Source organism: Hoplias malabaricus, chromosome 2 (assembly GCF_029633855.1).
Source record: "Hoplias malabaricus isolate fHopMal1 chromosome 2, fHopMal1.hap1, whole genome shotgun sequence".
Taxonomy (NCBI): Eukaryota; Metazoa; Chordata; class Actinopteri; order Characiformes; family Erythrinidae; genus Hoplias; species Hoplias malabaricus.
Genome location: NC_089801.1, coordinates 63,944,548 through 63,967,256, shown reverse-complemented (window position 1 = coordinate 63,967,256; position 22,709 = coordinate 63,944,548). Strand labels below are relative to the sequence as shown.

Here is a 22,709-nt window from a genome sequence, read left to right as displayed (position 1 = left end):
ACATTGTAGCCATATTCAGAATCAATAGATCAATAAAGAGCTTGTCTACTCCACCAGGAAGGCTCAGTTTGCATCATGCTAATAGCTGGGATTAAGCATCTGTCTCTTCTTGGCTGCGTTATCTTATATCAAATCTTATATTACATCTCATATCACTTGTCTCTCCTCTCTCAAACTAAAGAAGCTTCCAATATGGAAAGGTGTGTTGGCAGCTCAGTTGCTGGAGACAGATGATCCGTGGCCAAACGAATGCTGACGACACTTCACCGAGCTTGGCACAACTGCGCCTTCCATATCAGTGAGAGACTGGACAGCATCTATCAAAACAGAGCTAAGCAGTTAGTGTTCTCATCCAAGCGTGTTGAGCTCCAGGGAGCTTCTTGAAGGAGTGAAGCTTTGTGTGCTTCGAAGGAAGCGTGCTCTACATCTGGTCCACTCTTCTTGGTTGGATCATGTGACTGAGGGAGAAAACGGTGATTAACCCTTGCCTGACCGGACGACTATGCTTTTTAAACAGGCTTACTGTGAGTTTATAGACAGCGTCGTTCTGGTAGATGATGTTGAGCAAGGTGTTGTAATACGTGAAGTACGGCTTATCGTCCACTGTCCACCGGAAAGATGGGTCAGTTCCTCCTTCCACAGATGCTGTGTAGCTCTGATGGAGAGAGAGAGAGAGAGAGAGAGAGAGAGAGAGAGAGAGAGAGAGAGAGAAGCTATGTGAGAGAAAGCTGTATATATAAAAAATGTGAGAAAGGGAGTGATAGACCAAAGCGGAAGAGAAGAACAAAGCCAGGTCATTTAAAAACATGAGGCTGGACGTGAGGAAAAGCGAAGTCATTAGTGTCTGATGGATAATTAGAAGTGGGCAGGAGAAAAAAGATGTGAACATCAGGGTCAGAAGAATGTCAAGAGGGGGAGAGGTAATGAGCAGCCATAAAAATGGAGGGCAGCTGGAGCATGTCTCCAGACATGGACTTTATGAAGGAAAGCCTTAAATATGTGCTAAAGGCCCTTAGAGTAATGCTGCTGATTCAGAGACAACCTGAAAAGTGATCAAATATTCAGTGAAGGAGTTTATATATAATTACATCTAGTCACTTCCTCCTACAGGGTCTTACGTCCAATCCCACTTCTTATTTTTACCCCATCCCTTGTTTTTAAGTGTCATCTTTCCCATTGGAGTTAAAGGGTGCAGTGGGTTCAAATCTTCCACGTCCCTTCAAGAGCCTGAGACCTCATCAGTATATCAGAGGAGCTGCTGGATTTATATTAAATTTAGTGTGTCATACACAGTCAGAAGAGTTTGCCAATCATATCATATTATCACCCTCTCCTCACTCTTTGTGAAAAGAAACTGAATTCAGATTCATATTCGGCAGCTTTATCTTCAAACCTTCCAGTTCCCATGCTTCAGTAGTCTCAGGTGCCAGAATGTATTTGCTTCACTGGAAATTAACAGCAATCTACAGAGACATCAGTGTACTGCTTGTGATGTTTCATGCTATCATGATTTCTGGATAGTTTTGGACAAACACCTTGTGTCTGTGAATTGTGGGGACTTTACATAGAAGTCCATTCATTTTGTAGACACTTACTATTAATTTTCCATCAATACTACAAGCTTAATCCTAACCTAAACCCAACCCTAAAACATGTCTTCCACCTTAAATGTAACAGGTTACAATGTGAGAAGCAGCTGATGGTCTCCACAAGGAAGGTAAGTCCCCACAGTGTGTAAACATGTTTTAGTCCCATCAATGTGATATATGCTTGTTACACATACACACACAGGGTTCATAGAAACACTAATGTAGCACCATTAGAGTAGTGAAGTAGACAATGTCACGTCCAGTACTAGGGTCTTACCACAACAGACTCCATCAGGACCCTGTGGCTGGGGTGTGGATGGATATGAAGACCCCTCAGTGGCTCCTCCACCTTTGCCTGAATCTCCAGTACAGCCTCCGTCACCTCGCTGTGGGCCTGTAGCACCACGCTGATCTGACGGGGGGTGGAGCCCAGCTCAAGGTCAAGCCAGGCCCAAAGGGTGTGGTTATTTGTGTCTAGTGTCTTGCATTCGGGCACCTTGGAGACCAGTGTTGGGGGACACGAGGGCTGGAATGGCATGGTTTTATTGGTGCCCTGCCAGCCAATCACAGCGCTGTGCTCAGAGTGTACTCTGACCAGAATTGATGACTGATTGGGCAGAAAGTAGACCATCCCGTTCGGATTGGCCGGAAAGATCACGGTGAGGCCCAGAGGTGGGACGACGTGGATGGGACAAGAAGCGGTCACTGGGAAGTCAGGATCGTCTGAGGTCACCTCCAGGCTGTAGTCGCCCGTCTGGGGGAGTCCAGCTTTGAGAAATGGACCCCGCAGTTTGGTTTCGTTCTGGCCCACGTACAGCAGCCTGATCTGACACACAGACTCCACCCACTTTTCCTCTCCGCCCGCCTCCAGAGTCTCATTGGCGTCCACCCAGTCGGAGCGGTTCTGGACCAGGTAGCTCTGCTTCCATGGCGAGGACGGGTCAGCAGGGCAGTCGAGCAGGCCGTCCGGTCCGGCATCGTGCTGGAGGGCGATGAAGTCACCGGGGACAGCCAGGAGGTCCTCCAGCTCCTTCTGGACCTGAAACGAAACAGCAGCGGTCAGCTCAGCAGAGGAGGTATGAGTGGAAATGTGGAAACCGGTGGAGTTACAGTAGAGTATAGTTATACACACATTTTGTTCAGGTCCACTGTCTCAGACTTCCTGTACAAGTGACTCTTTAAAGTTACAGTAGGTAATGTTTACACCTTATAATTACAGCCTCAAAATTATTGTGATGCTCCACAGTGCTGTAAAAGGGAGAATAGGACGTCTGTCGTTGCTACTCCAGGCTCAGCAGTACTGAAACAGCACTATGTAACTTTTGGAGGAGTGTAGGATTACCCTTCTTCGTTTCTGTCTCTGCTCATATGACATCATATTATTTAAAAGGCTTTACTTTTGTTTTTGTTATGACTTTTGTCCACTTCAAACACTCTTCTGTTTTTTAATGACATCACAGAGATTTGAAATGTGGAGGTCTGTTTGCTAACAGAATTGGGCAGTCTCCTGCAAGCGTGTTGAGCTGTCCAATGATGTTGCATTAGCAGCAGTTGGAAATGAAATTTGGGAACATTGTGTGATTTTGGGAAAAGTAGCTAACGGATATGATTCATACTTAATAAACGGTGACGTAAATGACTAAAACAAGGTGGAAAATTGTCTAAACATAAAAAAATGCTGATAAATAATACAGAAATGTGAGTTGCGACATGCAACATTAATCCAGCTTCTTCAACACTGACAACAGTCTTCAGCAGCAAAAACTGTTTCATTTGTCCACTTTTGAGCTCCCAACTTATTCCATGACAACACTACTACCCTAAAGGCAGAAAAATAGAGCCTTACTCTGGAGCTGAAGTTCCCCTTCCATTTCCCACCTCGACACTAACGGCTTCCTCTCTGCCTTTAAATCAAACAGCAGCATTTCACACACTGTATATAATTATCTCTCTTCCCCAATGGACTGTTAAGTGCTTTAGCGTAATGCTGCTGTAAGCAGGGGCGAGTACTTAACACCAGACTGAAAATTAATTGACAGCTTTCGAAAAGTGTGTATCCTGAAAAGCAGTAATGCTACCTGTTCACACTCGCTCCTGCTCAATTACAGCTTCACTGAAGGACCAGTAGGAGCTTCTTCGAGAAACAGGAGCATAATCTGCCAAACTGGAGAAAAAGTTTCACGACTTAAATTTCCTAAAGATTCGAGGAGAACTGTGGAAGCTCAGAGGAAACAGTCAGAGCTAATGAAGAAGTATTTTCCCAGTGTTTAAACCTTAGATGTCGCAGTTATCTGAGGTGATTATGTGCTGCTATTAATTATGAACTACAATTATTCCTCCCACACTGTAACGGTTAGGGGGTCACCCCCTCAATCTGGAACAGTTGTAAAATTGTGGGCCTTTACTTTTGTACCAGAGAGGTGTGAATGTATTCTTATTGCAGTAGAGTGATAGGCCAGACAGCAGTCAGTGTCTTATAGCATGTTTGTGTAACGTAGTCATTCATAATTCAAACATTTTCCCGCTCTTTTGTAATTTTACGGTGACTGTTGCGTAGCGTTGTCATTTTATTCAACAAAAAATGTATGTTCTCTCTCCCTCTCCCAGTTCTGCAGTTTGTTCCAGTCCAGGTTTTGTTCATCTGTCCAGAGTTCGTTCCACACTCCAGTCCATGTGTTCTGTCTGTCACTGTTTCCTGTACGTCTTCTTACCGGGAATCATAAACTTACAATAGTAAACTTTTGTAAATACGTGCATCGTGTATGTATTTTTTCACCAGAGTAGAGTTGGCTGTCGTTTGTTTTGGGAGTGGGATTTGTGTGTGTTTTTGTACATAGTCAGGGAGTGAGGTAAGCTTTTTGTTTCTATTAGGTACGTTTGAGTTGTCTTTGGTCAGTTAAGTGGGCTGTTTGTTATTTTGTCGGCATAAGGCCACCCTGAAGTTCCCTGGTTTGTAAATATCACATATACAATATATTCTGTCCATTATCCTTCCTGTGTTTCCGATTGTGTCCTTTTCGTCCGCATATTTTTTGTCCACATTCTCATCTGTTACAGTTATTCATTTCCCACATTCCAATCACAACACACACCTCATACTGTAACGGCTCCACACCAGACTGTGTCGTAATACTAAAAGTTAAGTCGTTTTGAAAGTTGAGCTCCATCAGGAAAAAGTGCTGCAAAATCATGTGATTAATTTGTTCTGTTCTTGAGGATAATATTGTGTCTAAAAGCACGTGTGAGTGTAGGTTCGGACGATTTAAAGATGGTGACTTCAGTGTTAGTGATCGTGAACGTAGAGAATTAATACTTAATTTTAATTTACTCTGCTTTGTTTTTTACTAAAAATAACAACTGTCTTTTATAATACTACACTAGAGTTACAATAGAACAAAAAGAGTGGGAGAAGCTTTGAATTTTGAATTACAATTATATATTACACAAACTGCCTTATAACATTTGTAAACCTAACACTGACCTCAAATACAGTGTGAACATTAATTAAAAATACAAAACAAATACAAGAATTTTTCAAGAATAATATTAACATCCGGCTTTTACTGCATTTTACGCATTTATGAGATATGGGATTCTGCATAACTCCCTTATACCGTTATTCATTCATTCATTGACTGTAACCCTTATCCAGTTCAGGGTCCACAGTCTACCTGGAATCATTGGGCGCAAGGCAGGTATACACCTTGGAGGGGGCGCCAGTCCTTCACAGGTCGACACACACACACACACACAGATTCACTCACACACTCGCACCTATGAACACTTTTGAGTCGCCCTTCCACCTACCAATGTGTTTTTGACCGGGGGAGGAAACCGGAGCACCCGGAGGAAACCCATGCAGACACAGGGAGAACACACCAAACGCCTCACAGACAATCACCTGGAGGAAACCCACACAGACACAGGGAGAACACACCACACTCCTCACAGACAGTCACCTGGAGGAAACCCACGCAGACACAGGGAGAACACACCACATTCCTCACAGACAGTCACCTGGAGGAAACCCACGCAGACACAGGGAGAACACACCAAACTCCTCACAGACAGTCACCCGGAGGAAACCCATGCAGACACAGGGAGAACACACCAAACTCCTCACAGACAGTCACCCGGAGGAAACCCACGCAGACACAGGGAGAACACACCACACTCCTCACAGACAGTCACACAAAGGAAGCCTGGAGCTGTGTGACTGCGACACTACCTGCTGCACCACCGTGCCACCCTTCCCTTATACAACTCCCATTAAATGTTTTGTGCAACCTCTGATTTATCGAGACTGCACTGAAGAAGGGATAACTGTATATTCAATAACATTCAAAAAAATATATTTTGTCTAATAACAAATGCATTTAAAATTGATGTGCTGCACTGTGCCACAGAGACAGCTTCTATTTTTCTGGAAAGACATTTCTGTGAATTCTTGACTGCATTCAGAGCCCCAGTGAGGTCAGGTTCTCATTTTGGATTAGTTTTACATCTCAAAGTCCACTCTAATTCATCCCCATCACTCCAGACACCACAGATCTGCTCCACAATCCAATACAGAAGGGCATTAAACCCCACTATCCAACAACTGGCCTTGAGCATGACAGGATTAGGCTCATTGTGCAGTTACTCCCGAGTGTCTCTTTGCTTTATGCGAGCTTTGTCCGTGCCACCGCTCACCAGAATGTGTTTGGAGGGTCCAGGGGGCAGTGTGAAGTGGACCTCCGAGACCAGGCTGTAGTGCGGCCGCTGGGTTTCCAGGCCGCTGGGGCAGGGTCTCGGCACACAGGGGCTTCTGAGGGGCAGACAAGAGGACGTGTGTGGACACCACTGCTGCAGCATGGGGCAGGGCTCTGCATGAGGAGTCAATGAGGAGCTGCCATTGGGAAGGTCGTCCAGAGGCAGACACATGGCGATGGAACTGCACAGGTTACTGCCATCTAGAACAGGGTCAGATATTAGAAATGTATCACAATCATATCTGCCGATCAAGACCATAATAACCAGTGACATCAGGCTGAAATCTGAGGAGGTTACAGCATTGTAATTATCAGAGACTAGGCATGGTATTAATATCATATCCTAGCATCATCAGACCAGTTTCTGAGACTGGTATCAGACTAGTATCAGATACAGGCTGATTATCAGATACCATTAAAGGGTCAATACCAGGTGTAGCTCTATCAGGCTAAAATTACACAGTGCTTCTCTTCTCACAGCTTCCTCTTCAGCCTTAAAAAGACAGTTCTCCAAGGGTTCTTTAGTAAAGACGCACTGGAAGAACCCTTTGCATGGTTTGCACAGTGAAGGGGTTCTTCAGATTGATAGAGAATGGGCTACAGAGGGTTCTATACAGCACCTTTAAGCGAAGGTCATGATTGTTATGATGTCAAGCTTGTTACAACAGAGGAGCCGTTTTTGATGCCACATAGAATCTTTTTCAAAAAAGGTGCTGTATAGAACCCTCTGTAGCACATTCTCCATCATTCTGAAGAACCCCTTCACTGTGCAAGAACCTGTTAATCATGCAAAATATTCTTTCAGTGTTCAGGGTTCTATATAGAACCATTTCTTTACTAAAGAACCCTTGTAGATCCATCATTTTTAAGTGTGTAGAGGAACCCTTGTTGGTGCCATAAAGAACCCTTCACAGCCCTGTATCCTGCAAAGGGCACGTCCAGTGTTCAGGGTTCTACAGAGAACCATTTTCTTTTCAAAAGAACCCTTATAGAACTAGTGTTTTTTAGCATGCTCCCTTCTGCTGAGGCGGAGAGAGAGAGAGAGAGAGAGAGAGAGAGAGAGAGTGTGGAGTGGTAAAATAAATGTCTTTTTATTTAGTATCAGTTCATTCTCCTGACTCTCTCCCTCTCTCGGTCGACTGTCCTCTGTTGACCACAGTGTCCTTCTCTTCTCTGCTCCACTTAGGCCTCGGAGGCTGGTTGCAACAGAACGCGTGTTTTGTTCGGTCCCCCTTCTCCAGCGCATTCTGTCGTTCTGCGGGAATGAATGGATGAAAGCGGAGAGCAGGCGCTCATTGTCCACTGGAGTCGTGTTGAGGGATAAGACGCAGCGAAGGACTCTAAGTGAAGGTGGAGGAAGGTGAGGGAGTTCTAAAGGCAACCGACCTTGTACTGTGTTAGACGTCTCTCTTTCTTTCCATTCTTTCTATCTCTATTTCTGTGGATTTCATTCTTTTTTCTTTTATTCTTTCTTTCTTTTTCTTTCTTTCTTTCTTTCTTTCTTTCTTTCTCCTCCCTCCCCTTGCTTGTTTCTTTTTTCTTTTCCTCTTTCTTCTTTTTTCCAGTTGTGCACTGAAGATAAAAGCCTGTAGCTAATAAGAACTGGAAGTTTACATAGAATTATAAGCACTTTGCTACCTGCGTAAATCATCACACACTCCCCTTGAACTGTGTCTCTGCTGATTCATCTCTAAATGATTGATTTATTGATTGATAACTGTCTGATGTCGTCTGACACACAGTGTTCTTTAAAAATGGAGAAGGTACTGCTACAGTGTTTAGTTAAAACTTCTGTCCATGTTTATAATACAGTCAGTGTGTGTGTGTGCGTTTGTGTGTGTGTGTGTATGTGTGTGTGTGTGTGCACGTGTTACCTGGCAGGTGCAGGTTTACTCCAGGCTGAGGGCAGTGTGGGCGATACACCTGGAATCGAACCTGTGTGTGTGAGCTCAGAGACGTTGTGATCAGCTCCAGAGACGAGAGACGGCCTTCGTAACCAAAACTCAGAGCAGGGAAGAGGAGCAGCTGCAGTGCGCGCACAGACACACACACACACACACACACACACACACACATACATACACAGATGAAAAACAACAACAACAAAAAAGAACATCAGAATGTGAACCGATAGTGTGTTTGTACTTAGTACTATAAAACCTTAATGTATTGTTGAACACACACACACACACACACACACACACACATACACACACACACACACACACACACACACATGCTGAGTGGACAGACCTCTCCATGAGTATTTAATGCCATAAGACTGTAACGTAGAGATGAGGACAGGTGTTTTAGAGGTTTACCTCCACACTGTTGGACACTGGGTGAGCTGAAGGAGACAGGGACACATTTGGAGTGAAGAGGCTTCTCTGGACATTAAACACCGCCGGACCCACCCTGTACACACCAGCCTCGGATACACTCACTACAGAGAGAGAGAGAGAGAGAGAGAGAGAGAGAGAGAGAGAGATAATAAGAGTTATTGGAGAAGTGATTCAGTGGTTAGTCCAGACACAGAGATGAAGACGGCCTTTCATCTTCAGCATCATTCTTTAATATTCTCTCAGCGTGAGAAAGTGCACCACTCTCCATCACCCGTGTGTGTGTGTGTGTGTGTGTGTGTGTGTGTGCACAAACAAACAAAATATTCTGAATTCAGCTGGAGTGTGTCTGCTCATTATACCGACTGCTGTTATCAAACAACGACTGTCAGCACGTCTGACAGTCTCACACACACACACACACACGAGACACAGCACAGCTATCAGTTCCATCAACCAATGAGACTCTCAATAATTCACTAACCAGCTCAGAGATAAGACCACTCAGGACCCTCGGTGAAAGAAAGAGAGAGAGAGAGAGAGAGACAGACAGACAGACAGAGAGAGTCATAATGAGGCGTGACTGATGTGTAGTAGCTCAGAGACAGTGAGCTCCAGTGGAATATCATCGCTGTTGGAACAAAACCTCGTTCAGTCACCTCACATTTTACACAAGTTCATAATCCACAGATCTGAAATAACGCTACAGGTTATTAAGGGAAATATGGATCCATTATGTGGCAAATAAGAACATTACGCATATGAGCCCCCCCTCGCTGAGCCAAGCCACCCCCCAGCACCTCCTACACATACTCTCCAGCCCCTCCTACACATACTCTCCAGCCCCTCCTATACAACCCCCCCAGCCCCTCCTACACAACCCCCCAGCCCCTCCTACACATACTCTCCAGCCCCTCCTACACAACCCCCCAGCCCCTCCTACACAACCCCCCAGCCCCTCCTACACAACCCCCCAGCCCCTCCTACACAACCCCCCCAGCCCCTCCTACACAACCCCCCCAGCCCCTCCTACACAACCCCCCAGCCCCTCCTACACATACTCTCCAGCCCCTTCTAAACATACCCCCCCAGCCCCTCCTACACATACCCCCAAGCCCCTCCTACACACACCCCCAGCCCCTCCTACACATACCCTTTTTAATAAGCAGCTCCCACACTCCCACACATCCTTTTCAATAAGCCGCTTTGATTTCCTTCCCCTATGGAGTTACGAGGTTTTGTCCCGACGACGACGCTGTTCCCCTCCAGAGCCTTTATCCCAGAGCCCGCTCTGTGTTAAACTAATGTTGTAAACAACGTGTCAGCCAGGGCAAGGGCCTGAGGTAGTGTTCTCCTCTGAGCATGATGAACTGCAGCTGCAGGGTCGGAGCAGAGCTGCTCAAGCCTGTGAGATGAGCTCCTCAGTGAGGTGTGTACCTTGGTGTGTGAACTGGCAGACGTAGGCGCGTTTGGCGTTACAGGGGTGGGCACTGGTCAGTCCCGAGTGGTCCAGAGACACACACACATTTCCTCCCACCAGCGTGGCCCGATCCCTTGCTCCGTCTTCCCCCGGCAGAGCTGCAGATCCATCCACCCAGCGCAGAGAGCCCGGAGAGTCCACATCACTGAGACCCAGCCACACGCCACGCTCCCTAGAAACAAACACACACACACACACACACACACACACACACACACACACACAGAGGGTCAGGCATATGTTCCACAATCTAGAACAGTGTGCTTCAAAATGAGCAAGTTGTAGCTATTGGTTCCTCAAAGCATCTGCTCACTGACTGTATAATAGGTGCATGTTAAAGGGACAGGTCCTAGCTATTTGTTCTTTAAAGAAACACTTGATAATATTTTTACCTTGAAATTACAGCTTCAAAATTGTTGTGATACTCCACTGAGCTATAATGGGGAGAATAGAGCCTCTGTCATTGCCACTCTAGGCTCAGCACTGCAGAAACTGCACTATGTAACTGCTGGAAGAGGGTAGTCACAATCTTTCTGAATCCTAAAGTCAAATTCGAGTGTGGTTTTGAGGGCAATGCAAACTTCAACAATGCACTTATCATTAACAGTAAACATCGTCGTTCACTACATGAGCTGAATGTGGACCAGGATGCATTGCAAGTTTCTTTGTTACCAAGCAACGGACAGTGGACGTGTCTGAATTCATCTGTGTTTCACTACTTAGTGAACTGAATAGAGCCTCACTACACTGCACAACAGTAATGAGGGATTAGGGAGCCTTTTCGGACACAGAGCCTTGTAAGATACATCTACCCGTTAGTGGATGTGAGAAAACAAACAAACAAACAAATTAATAAATAAGTGAACACACCCTCTACAGAGAACACACTTCTACTCCTTCAAATACACAACCACTGCCCACTTACAGAAATCACACACTACACAAACACAACAGAGAGTGTGGCCTCGGAGGGAAAAACTTACACCATCTTTAATAATTAAATTTTTATTTCTTCAAAGCGTCTTGCTTATAAACCTCGGGCCTTTACTGCCTCTGACCACTGACCTGTACTGACCAGACGTCAAGACAAAAAAGCAAATCACACACACACACACACACACACACACACACACACTGTGCAGAAGAATGCGGCACACACTGATTTTGTTTTGATTTTTTTTCTTCTCAAGATCAAGTTTCTGAGGGGATAGAGCCAGCAGCTCACATCTGTGAAAGCTACAAATAACTTGAAAAACACAATAAAAACAAAAGTAAGGAGACAGTGACAGAGAGAGAGAGAGAGAGAGAGAGAGAGAGAGAAAGAGAGAGAGAGAGAGAGAGAGAGAAAGAGAAAGAGTTGGAGTTGTGCCAAAACAGAACCATTAAAAAAACGTGTTGTGTTCATTTGTGTTCATTCTTACATAAGATTGAGGGGTGGAGAGAGAGAGAGAGAGAGAGAGAGAGAGAGAGAGAGAGAGAGAGAGAGAGAGAGAGAGAGAGAATGTGTATCCATCCCATCTGGTACAGGTTAAACAGAAAAAGAAGAAAAAAGCTGTTAAAATTCACATCACCTCCCCTTCTCATTCTACCTCTCTCTCTCTCTCTCTCTCGCTCTCATTCTTTCTCCCTCTCTCCCCTTCTCTTTGTGTTTTCTCTCATTTCTTGTAATGCTCCAATTCCTTCTGTCTCTGCTTCTCCCACTGTTTTTTCTCTCTTTGCCTGCCTTTCACTTTCTTTCCCCATCTATGTGTCTCATTCTCTCTCTCAATTTCTCTCTCTCTCTCTCTGTTCCACTTTCTCTGTCTCTCTCTCTCTCTCTCTCTCTCTCTCTCTCTCCTTAGTAGAAATGTAAATCTCCGATTAATGATGGGTGTGGAACGGGAGACGGGAAATACACACACATTCTCTCTCTCTCTCTTTCTAACACACACACACACACACACACACACACACACAGACACACACACACACACACACACACACACACACACACACACACACACACACAAACACACACAGTACCACAGATAAACACTTATACACTGATGTTTCCTCCCAGCCTGGGTGGAAAATGTTTCCATAGCTCTGTGTGTGTGTGTGTGTGTGTCCAAAGACCAAGTGTTGTGCACTATAGTTAAGTCTGTGACACACAAGGGTCCTCGCTGCAGAACCAGGTCGAAGATCAACTCACTTCTTTAAAAGCTTCTGTTTTCACATTTTTCTTTTGATTCTAGATTGTTCCAGATTGTTCTTTTACTCCGAGTCAGTCCGGGCACAAATGAACATCAGTGTCTACATTTAAAGTATCTGACTTTATTCATTAGAAATGGTGTCTACAAACCTTTGGCCATATAAAGGTACAGTGTGTAATTATGTGGAGATGTGGGTGAAATCCACTGTGAATCAGGCTCGGGACGAGCAGATTTCAGCCGGAGGTCACTCGTGTGCTCTGTTATTAAACAGAGAACCTGGAATATTTAGTGTACCATTACCACCCAGTCAGTTTCCTGCGGGCTTCCGCATGGAGATCTGAAAGACCAAACAGTGGCCTGTAGTCAATGTCCACAGATTAGTTCAGTCAAATAGTGACACTGAGGGGTTTAAAAACTCCAGCAGCACTGCTGTGTCTGATCCACTCGTACCAGCACGACACACACTAACACACCACCACCACCACCACCACGTCAGTCACTGCAGCTCTGAGAATGATCCACCACCGGGGCTCCTGAGCGTTGAAAACTATTTTTAAAAGTATGCAGAGCAACAGGTGGACTACAGTGTGTAACTGTAGAACTACAGAGTAGGAATAAATCTCTCCCTCTCTCTCTCTCTCTGGCATTATCACCACGTCCCCTCTGCACTCTTCGAGCTGTATTCTGTGGTTTTCTAGCAAATTCCCAGAGGGAAAGAAGCATAAGCTGCTGGAGGAAAAAGAAAAACAACAGACAGAGGGGTTGGACAGAGACGTTCCTCCAACACAAGAATGGCCTGAGCTTCTCCGAGTGCCATCCTGATCTCTGCTGCAGCTAAATAACACACACACACACACACACACAATGTTGCATCTGTGAACTGTGGGGGCATTACACAGACTTCCATTCCATTGTGTGGAGACTTGGCATTAACCATAAATAATATAAGTGTAACCCTAATTCTAATCCTTAAAGGGAAGATGGTGGGGAAATGCAGCTTTAGGCTCTGCATTTTTTAAGGTGGAATGATATGTTTCAGGGGGATTGTTGTTGGATGAAGTGTAACGTGTCTAAGTTTTTATTCACGGTTTGAATTACCACAGAAACTCATTTGTAACTCGACTTGTTTAGTTTTATAGCACTGTTGCTAATGCCGAGTTTGGAGACATTTCCACCTTAAGTGATGAGAAACATAAAAAATAAGCTAATATTTCCCACCTATGAAGCACGAATAGAGCAATATCCTCATTTCGAATTGTGCTTTTCAACGTTTGGAGTTCTCTCCGCTTTCTAAAAAACTTCAGATGCCTCTGCCGTAAGTCTATCATACCGGACTGTTTATTTTTATACTCATTACTGGTTTGTAAACGCTAGGGGTGGGCGATATGGCCCTTAAATAATATCACAATATTTCAGGGTGTTTTGGAAATAACGATATTCTTGGCGATATTAAATAATAAATATGAAAAATACTTGTAATAATTTCAAAAACAATCTATTTAAATAAAATAAACATTATATTAATATGACTTATATTAAATTAAATATATTTAATATACATTCATAATATTAAAGGCTTCTTTGATTTTTAATACAATACCATGGTTTATTGTACACTGTGAACTTGTAACCAAACCACCTCCACAAGCCACTCCACTTTTTTTAGAGCAAATTCTTCCACCTCAGTGTGGCTAAATGTAAAGAATGTATGCCGTGTTATGGGTAACTGCATGACATCATTACAAGTCTGAATATCACTAATATCACGATATTGTTTATTTTTATCGTTTTATCGTTTGCGATATGATACAATAAGGCACGATGCTAGTAAACACATTAGACTGGTACTGGAAACGGAAATGAAGAGCAGCAAATGGTGAGGAAACATCTTCTGAATTAAACCTTAATCCTACAACTAACATTAAAACTAACCCTAAAAACTAATAATTAACCTCAACCCTAAACTTAGCACTAACCCTAACCCTAACCCTAAACCTTAAATCATGGTCGAGACCAGCTGGTGTTCCCCACTAAGAACAAATGTCCCCACATACGCAGAACACACGTAAGGCTTTTAAAGTCTACATTATGACGCACATCACAGTCTAGAACCCTTTCCTGTTACAGTCTCAGCACTGCGGCATTGTGGGTAATTGCTGTTGTTGAAAGCTTTTAAAGGAACATTAAAAGCCCACTCTCCTGTGCAGTACGAGCGCCCCCACCGAGAACACACACATCTTTAACGACAGATGACTGTTTCGCTCCAGGAGTAAAAGCCTCTGGTTCCGAAACAAAAGCACTTTCCAACATGTGTTTATCAGCCACTTTAAGAGCGGGAGGGAAGATGTTCTGTTCCTATTTCTGTTCACAGGACAACAAGGATTTCAACTTAAATCTTCACACAGAACAAAATTGACCACTGGTGGAAATCAGAAAATCAGGATATTTGGCATTTGTCAACAACGTGTTTGATCCCTGAGAAACACTACTACCATCTGGTGCCTGGAGACCTACCCTCCCAGGTCAGAAGCATGGCGAGGCTCCACTGTGATGTTCAGAGGGCTGTACTCACTGCGTGATGTGAGGAGCGAGCAGCTTCCGAACGTCTGGATTTCTGACCACGGCCAGATTTCCGCCACGAGCCGAACACTGGCGCCGAGCATCGGACCAGCTGAACTCGCCCGGTACCAGCTGGAAACAGCGCAATGAGTCCTCATGATGCACAGCATCTGGTACACACACAGGTTCCGCTACACACACACACACAGGAGAAAGAGGGAATAAACATCATTATATGGCAGATACTCATCTCATGGTGGCTAAAAGATAACATTTCTTCATTGTTACTGTAGTATGTCTCTGTTGCATGATCTCAGAAGCCTGTAATATGTAGATGAGCCATCTGTTGCACAAAATCACTATTTGGATTCTGGATCAAATGGATGTCAAAGCGGTCTATGAATCCCCGAGCATCCAAGACACAACGTAATATGGGGATCTATAAGCGGATTCAACAGAATTGGCAGGTTGTGCTCTCCTCCAATCACGTTATATTAGCACCTTAGCTCTTTAGGTCTGAAGTAGAACAGCTTTCTGGGTGTGCTCACTCATACTTCGATTAAAACTCACTGTAACGCCCTCAATCATATCTAGGAACTGCTCCACATAGGGGGTGCTCTGCAACAAAGACACTATGTCCTTGTTAAAGCAACACTAGGTAGTGTTTTACCTTAAAATAACAGCTTCAAAATCACTGTGATGCTCCGCTTAGCTATAACAGGGAGAACAGAGGCTTTTTTGTAGCTATTTGGGCTCAGCTCATGTAACTCATGAAGGAGGGTAGGAAGCATAAACAGCAGCACTAAAGATGCATGAGTTCATTGATATTATTATTATTATTGGGAATCCCGCTGTCTAACACTGTAATGCTTTAATGTTTGTAGAAAATTGTTCTGATTTTCATGCTATCAAAAAATAACTAAACTATCTGAATATTAAACATGAAAAGGAGAGAGATTACAGAGATGATTTTGGTGAGATGTGTATGTGATATTTTTGAGTCTGAAAAACCTTCTAACCTGAGTGTAGGGAAAATGATTAAAGTCTTTTCCAAGTGCCATAAAGTAACGCCATTTAGATCATGGCAGCACACATTCATCAAAATTTCTCTCTCTCTCTTTCTCTCTCTCTCTCTCTCTCTCTCTCTCTCTCTCTCTCTGTTCTATTCCCTTCCCTCTCTCCTGAGATCACACCTTCAGTCTTTTTATCTACTCTCACCAAGCTAACAATGATGGATGGAGTGGGGCAGGGTTCGCCAAACAATAAACATGCACAGCAACACATTCACATGGCTGTGGGGGGACGGGGACGGTGGGGGTGTATGAGAAGAGATGCAGAGGGAAAGAAAGAGCTGAAAGAAAAAAGAGGAAAAAAAGGTTTATTATTTATAAGCTTCAATCTCCCCACAACATACCCACGCTCCCCTCACTGTCGAACAGATTCGAGGCTTGTTCACGCCAAGAGACATTTTTTTTATGTTTAGTTTACTGCATCATCTGAACACAGCATCCTTCACACTGTCACTGTGTCCAAAACTATATAGTGCCCTATTTTGGTGTTCCGCCATTTTGTAGCAGTGTCCGAAAACATAGCGGACAATATTCAGTGCCCTCAAACAATCCCACAATGCACCGCTGATATGTGTCAATAGTGGATACCCATAATGCACCACGCTGTTTGGTAAAAACAAACGAGGTAGTGTCTGAAATCGTTCACTACCCTCCTGACTTCAGTTCCCTATAATAGTGCACTGTATAGTGAGTAATATAGGGAATAGTGAACAGGAAGCCATTTCGGACACAGGATGTGTGAACATATCATGACAAATGGACCAATAGAAATGCTCCAAAAATGACTTGGAATTCAATCTTCTTGCATTGACCACTGAAAGTTATGGAGCATTAGTGCTTTTCCCGTACAGTTACCATTTTGGAGATACATGTTTTTCTTTAAACAGCAATGACATGCACATAATACAATAAAAGTGGGTTAATTAATTAATTAATTAATTATTATTATTATTATTATAACTGCATGTGTTCTCAGAACAATGGAGTTGCCCCAGGAGCCCTGACCTCAGCATCACTGAATGTGTTTGGGATTACTTGGATAATCAGAAGCAGAGAGGGCAACCATTGTCCAAGAAGATGGTATTCAGTTTATTCTGGACACTGGAAAAAAAGATGCCTCAGCCACCTTTTAAAGAATTTGGATGGTATTTACACATGAATATTTGGATTTAGGTCCCAACAACCCAGAAGTCTCAGATCATAGTTTAAAACAAGTCGTTTAGATTTTGTGCTGCATCATATGTTGTTGATATGTGAGAACAGAGACAGGGTTAAACTGAGCAAAACAGACAAAACATGTGCAGAGAAATAAGAGCACTGAGTGAAAACAGAGAAAACAAGAGCTGAGAAGAAAGAGAAATGAGTGAAAACAACTAAAAACCAGAGCTGGTGCCCCTCGCTCCTCACTGCTGGGCACTCGGGGTCAGGGTGAAGAGCGAGCGGCTCATTATCATTTAAAGGAACAGGTGCTGAAATCAGGCCTTCTGAACAGGGCTGTTTACACAGGGGGAGAACGCTGCTGTGAGGTTTGATCCTTGTGATGACTCTGGACAGGGTGGGTTCCAGAAACCAAATCTCTCAAGTCTTTTGAGCGGGGGACTCTGTCTGCTACTCCAGCACTCAGCCTGTTATTTAAGCATTCATCAGGTTCTGGTTCTTGACGCTGTGATTTTCTATCTCCACGCCTCTGATGTGACTGTGGACATTTTTTGACTGAGTTATGAAACATATTCATTAAATCTTCCAGTCTCTGCGGCTTTTTACGACAATATAAACTGAATATTTATAAAAAGAGCTTTCAAACACACTTTCGGACACGGGAAACCAATTTAAATCAGTTATGGAGAATTTCCACAAACATCTGGACATTGTTTAATGGTTAGTCTCCACAAAATGAATGGAAATCTATGCAATGTCCCCATAATTCACAGATACAAGTTTGTGTGTGTGTCTTGTATCTCCCTCTCACCTCGGGCCACCTCCTTCCCCTCCTTCTTGATGGTCCAGTTCACAGCCACGCCCAATCCGCCCCAGTTCACCAGGGTCACCTCCTCCTCCAGGCTGTGATTGGCCACCAGCAGTGACGGGCAGTGGAGCTCCAGTTTCGGCGGCAGCTCCACGGTGACCTCGCCCACAGTGGTCACCTCTTTGTGCTCGGTTGAAGCGACGAGCCGCACGCTGTAGAGGCCTGGGACGGCGAACTTGTGAGACGCTTTAGTGTCGGGGCTGGAGGTGTTGAGATGAGGTGAAAGGTCACCAAAGTCCCAGGACAGGGAGACAGGCAGCACGGACGAGGAGGCGGTCAGGTGGGCCTCAGAGTGGACGCTGGTGCGGACCCCCAACACACGCACGGAGAAGTCCACCTGCATCGGTAAATTAGACATAATGCACACAAATAAAAGACCTATAAATATAAATCACTAGAGAGAGACAGAGAGAGAGAAGCGGTGTTAGATAAAACCTAACAGGGCTCCAGTCACACACCTGAAAAACGTCCGGGGCGATGGTCAGGCCGCACTCCCTCCTGACGTGTGGGTCTGAGCAGGCGGCAGAGCACTGGGCCTCGCTGATGTGGTTCGGTTCCGAGTTGGTGCTGCACAGACACTCGCCCCTCGCCCCAAGACCACCGTACAGCTGTTTATCATTGAAACACTTGGAGTTACACTCCTCCCGAGAGAAATTCCCTGGCACTGAGTAGGAGAAGATGACCAGCTCACTGCCCCCGTGATGACCATCGTCCTTCAGACAGCCTGCATAGTACAGCTCTGAGAGAGAGAGAGAGAGAGAGAGAGAGAGAGAGAGAGAGAGAGAGAGAGAGAGAGAGAGAGAGAGAGAGAGGAGGTTGATCATGGATTATCTATGCTAGCTGTGTTCTAAGGGCTCCCTACTCACTATTCCCTACATTACTCAATATACAGTGCATTGTTATAGGCAACTGATTTCAGGAGCATAGCAAATGATTGCAGTAGGATACCTTAGTTGTACACACACACACTCACCCAGTCACTCACATACTCACCCAGTCACACTCACATACTCACCCAGTCACACTCACACACTCACCCAGTCACTCACACACTCACCCACTCACCCAGTCACACTCACCCAGTCACTCACACACTCACTCAGTCACACTCACACACTCACCCAGTCACTCCCACACTCACCCAGTCACTCACACACTTACCCAGTCACACTCACCCAGTCACTCACACACTCACCCACTCACACTCACCCATTCACTCACACACTCACCCAGTCACTCACACACTTACCCAGTCACACTCACCCAGTCACACTCACCCAGTCACTCACACACTCACCCAGTCACTCACACACTCACCCAGTCACACTCACCCACTCACACTCACCCAGTCACTCACACACTCACCCAGTCACTCACACACTCACAGCTATGGACAGTTTCACACACTCACCCAGTCACTCACACAGTCACTCACACACACACTCACCCAGTCACTCACACACTCACAGCTATGGACAGTTTCACACACTCACAGCTATGGACAGTTTCACACACTCACCCAGTCACTCACACACTCATACCTGTGGACAGTTTCACATACTCACCCAGTCATTCACACACTCACGACAGTGGACAGTTTCACACACTCACCCAGTCACTCACACACTCACAACTGTGGACAGTTTCACATACTCACAACTGTGGACAGTTTCACACACTAACCCAGTCACTCACACACTCACAACTGTGGACAGTTTCACACACTCACCCAGACACTCACAAACTAACAACTGTGGACAGTTTCACACACTCACTCAAAACTGTGGACAGTTTCACATACTCACCCAGTCACTCACACACTCACAACTGTGGACAGTTTCACACACTCACTCACAACTGTGGACAGTTTCACATACTCACCCAGTCACTCACACACTCACAACTGTGGACAGTTTCACACACTCGCCCAGTCACTCACACACTCACGCCTGTGGACAGTTTCACATACTCACCCAGTCACTCACACACTCACAACTGTGGACAGTTTCACACACTCACCCAGTCACTCACACACTCACAACTGTGGATAGTTTCACATACTCACCCAGTCACTCACACACTCACAACTGTGGACAGTTTCACACACTCACACCTGTGGACAGTTTCACATACTCACCCAGTCACTCACACACTCACACCTGTGGACAGTTTCACACACTCACCCAGTCACTCACACACTCACACCTGTGGACAGTTTCACACACTCACCCAGTCACTCACACACTCACAACTGTGGACAGTTTCACACACTCACCCAGTCACTCACACACTCATAACTGTGGATAGTTTCACATACTCACCCAGTCATTCACACACTCACAACGGTGGACAGTTTCACACACTCACACCTGTGGACAGTTTCACATACTCACCCAGTCACTCACACACTCACACCTGTGGACAGTTTCACACACTCACCCAGTCACTCACACACTCACAACTGTGGACAGTTTCACACACTCACCCAGTCACTCACACACTCAAAACTGTGGACAGTTTCACATACTCACCCAGTCACTCACACACTCACACCTGTGGACAGTTTCACACACTCACCCAGTCACTCACACACACACACCTGTGGACAGTTTCACACGATCACCCAGTCACTCACACACACACACACCTGTGGACAGTTTCACACACTCACCCAGTCACTCACACACACACCTGTGGACATTTTCACACACTCACCCAGTCACTCACACACATACTCACACCTGTGGACAGTTTCACACACTCACCCAGTCACTCACACACACACCTGTGGACAGTTTCACACACTCTCCCAGTCACTCACACACTCACCCAGTCACTCACACCTGTGGACAGTTTCACCCAGCTGCTCCAGCTATTAACATGTGTTTGGACTATGGGTGGAAACCCACACAGACAGAGGGAGAACACTCCACACTCCTCAAACACAGTGACCTGAGGAGATGATGGATCCCTGGCCCTCGAGACCCTGTGGAGAGACCTGCAGCCTCACTGTTTCGGTCCATTTTCAAAAGCCTTTGCCTGTACTGCGAAAGCCGGCTCTGCTCAGACGGGAGTTTATTGATCGCTTTATCTCAGAGTCTCTTTCATGTGTTGGTTATATCTCAGCCGTATTTATTCACACACACGCAGGAGATGTTTCTCTGCTCTTTATTGATTCTCTTTCTTCCTCTCTCTCTGCTGGGACATGACCGCGGATTATTCGCGGAGGTCCGGAAGAGCAGCAGCGCACAGAGCCTGGACAGAGTTGTGTGATGTGTTTAAGTTCCATTAAATCACCACACGGCACGTGAGACCCCAGAGACTACAGTAAAGCACCAGGTTAATGGCTTTTACACTCAATTTGTTCTGATGTCCAAGGTCTGGACACCCGTTCATTCTAGATTTCCTGTGAAACGTGGGTCGTAACAGAGTGTTGGCCTCCCTTCCATGAAGTAACAGCTGCTACGTTTCTAGAAACACTTAAAGCAACACTAGGTGGAATTTCGCTCTCTGGGTCCATCACTGCAGAAAAGACACTATGTAACTAGGTCACCCCCTCCCTCCACCTCAATTCAGGACAGTGCTGCAAACGTGAATTACTTTACTGCAGCTGTAAAGAGAGACCAGGAGCAAAAACACCAACTCCCACTTAGTGTTGCTTTAATAGTGATGCTTGAACATTGCTGTGAGGACTTGATGGTATTAGTGAGGTCAGATACTAATGTTGGGTGATTAGTTCTGGATCACAAACACCACTCCAACTCACTGTTTATGAACACGGCCTAGTGATGCTCATTGTTATTTACGGTTAAATGTTTTAAAATCACAACCCCATAATGATATCTCTCAGGGATTTGAGACGCTGTCAGAACAACATTAATTTCAGCATTTTTATACGTCGTCATAATCGCATTTTGAAATGTCAGTGCACAGACTAATAAAAGGAAAATGATTTTACATCCCAAACATGTTTGTTTTTACATTTATCAAGGAGAAAGCAGTTTAGTCACAGGCGCAGTGTGTACGACTGAGGGTGATATATGAGTATGAATGGAGGACATTATACAAACCCCTGTATTCATTAGTGTTTCTTAGAATCAGCCCTTCATCTACAAAGGGTGTGGGTCGTCTTCTAACAGAGAGCGACGTGTTGTTTCTACAACAGCGGCAGTTATATCTCATGCTTGTACAGCAGCCGAAAACGAATACTCTTTGAAACTGAAGCGACAGCTTATAAAGGGAGGGGTGAGGGTGAGGGTGGGGGGCTTTCAGTTAGATGCAACTCAGAACAACCCCCAGCATAACAGAGCCTGCCTTTGCGCTCTAGTAGTCTCTAGTTATTCTTTGCATTTGAGAGTTATAGACTGCTTTCCTTATGGTTTCTGCAGGGGCATCTAAAGCTCAGGGCAGTTGTGCTTTCAAAACTGTGTAAATTAACAGAATATTTGGCATCATTTTGTACAGTTCACAAAGTAAACAGGGATGCATTGTGTCTTTGAGTCAAATCACTGAATAACAGCCACTTCTGGTGCTGTTCATAAACGTATGTGAGAAATAGCACTATTTCTCACATATTCTTGTGCAGTTCCCTAAACTAAGGCAGTGAGTGAGTGAGTTTCAAGCCAGTTCCCATCTAAAATCATGGCAGAATTAGTCAACCACATTAAATATCTTGTATATCTAGGGTTAAAGGTGAGAGCAGA

At 44.9% G+C, this 22,709-nt stretch overlaps 1 protein-coding gene across 1 annotated transcript in view; it reads right to left on the bottom strand.

Moving 5' to 3' along the window:
* Positions 1 to 22,709, bottom strand: part of pkd1a (polycystic kidney disease 1a) — a 101,772-nt gene that overhangs the window by 48,475 nt on the left and 30,588 nt on the right. The window contains exons 5-13 of the mRNA XM_066660797.1: positions 18,465 to 18,745; positions 17,950 to 18,343; positions 14,924 to 15,101; positions 10,117 to 10,331; positions 8,662 to 8,783; positions 8,215 to 8,365; positions 6,282 to 6,541; positions 1,867 to 2,628; positions 524 to 655 (exon numbers count right to left, since the gene is read on the bottom strand). Of these exons, the coding sequence (XP_066516894.1) occupies positions 524 to 655; positions 1,867 to 2,628; positions 6,282 to 6,541; positions 8,215 to 8,365; positions 8,662 to 8,783; positions 10,117 to 10,331; positions 14,924 to 15,101; positions 17,950 to 18,343; positions 18,465 to 18,745 (2,495 nt within the window). The remainder of the gene's footprint in view (positions 1 to 523; positions 656 to 1,866; positions 2,629 to 6,281; positions 6,542 to 8,214; positions 8,366 to 8,661; positions 8,784 to 10,116; positions 10,332 to 14,923; positions 15,102 to 17,949; positions 18,344 to 18,464; positions 18,746 to 22,709) is intronic.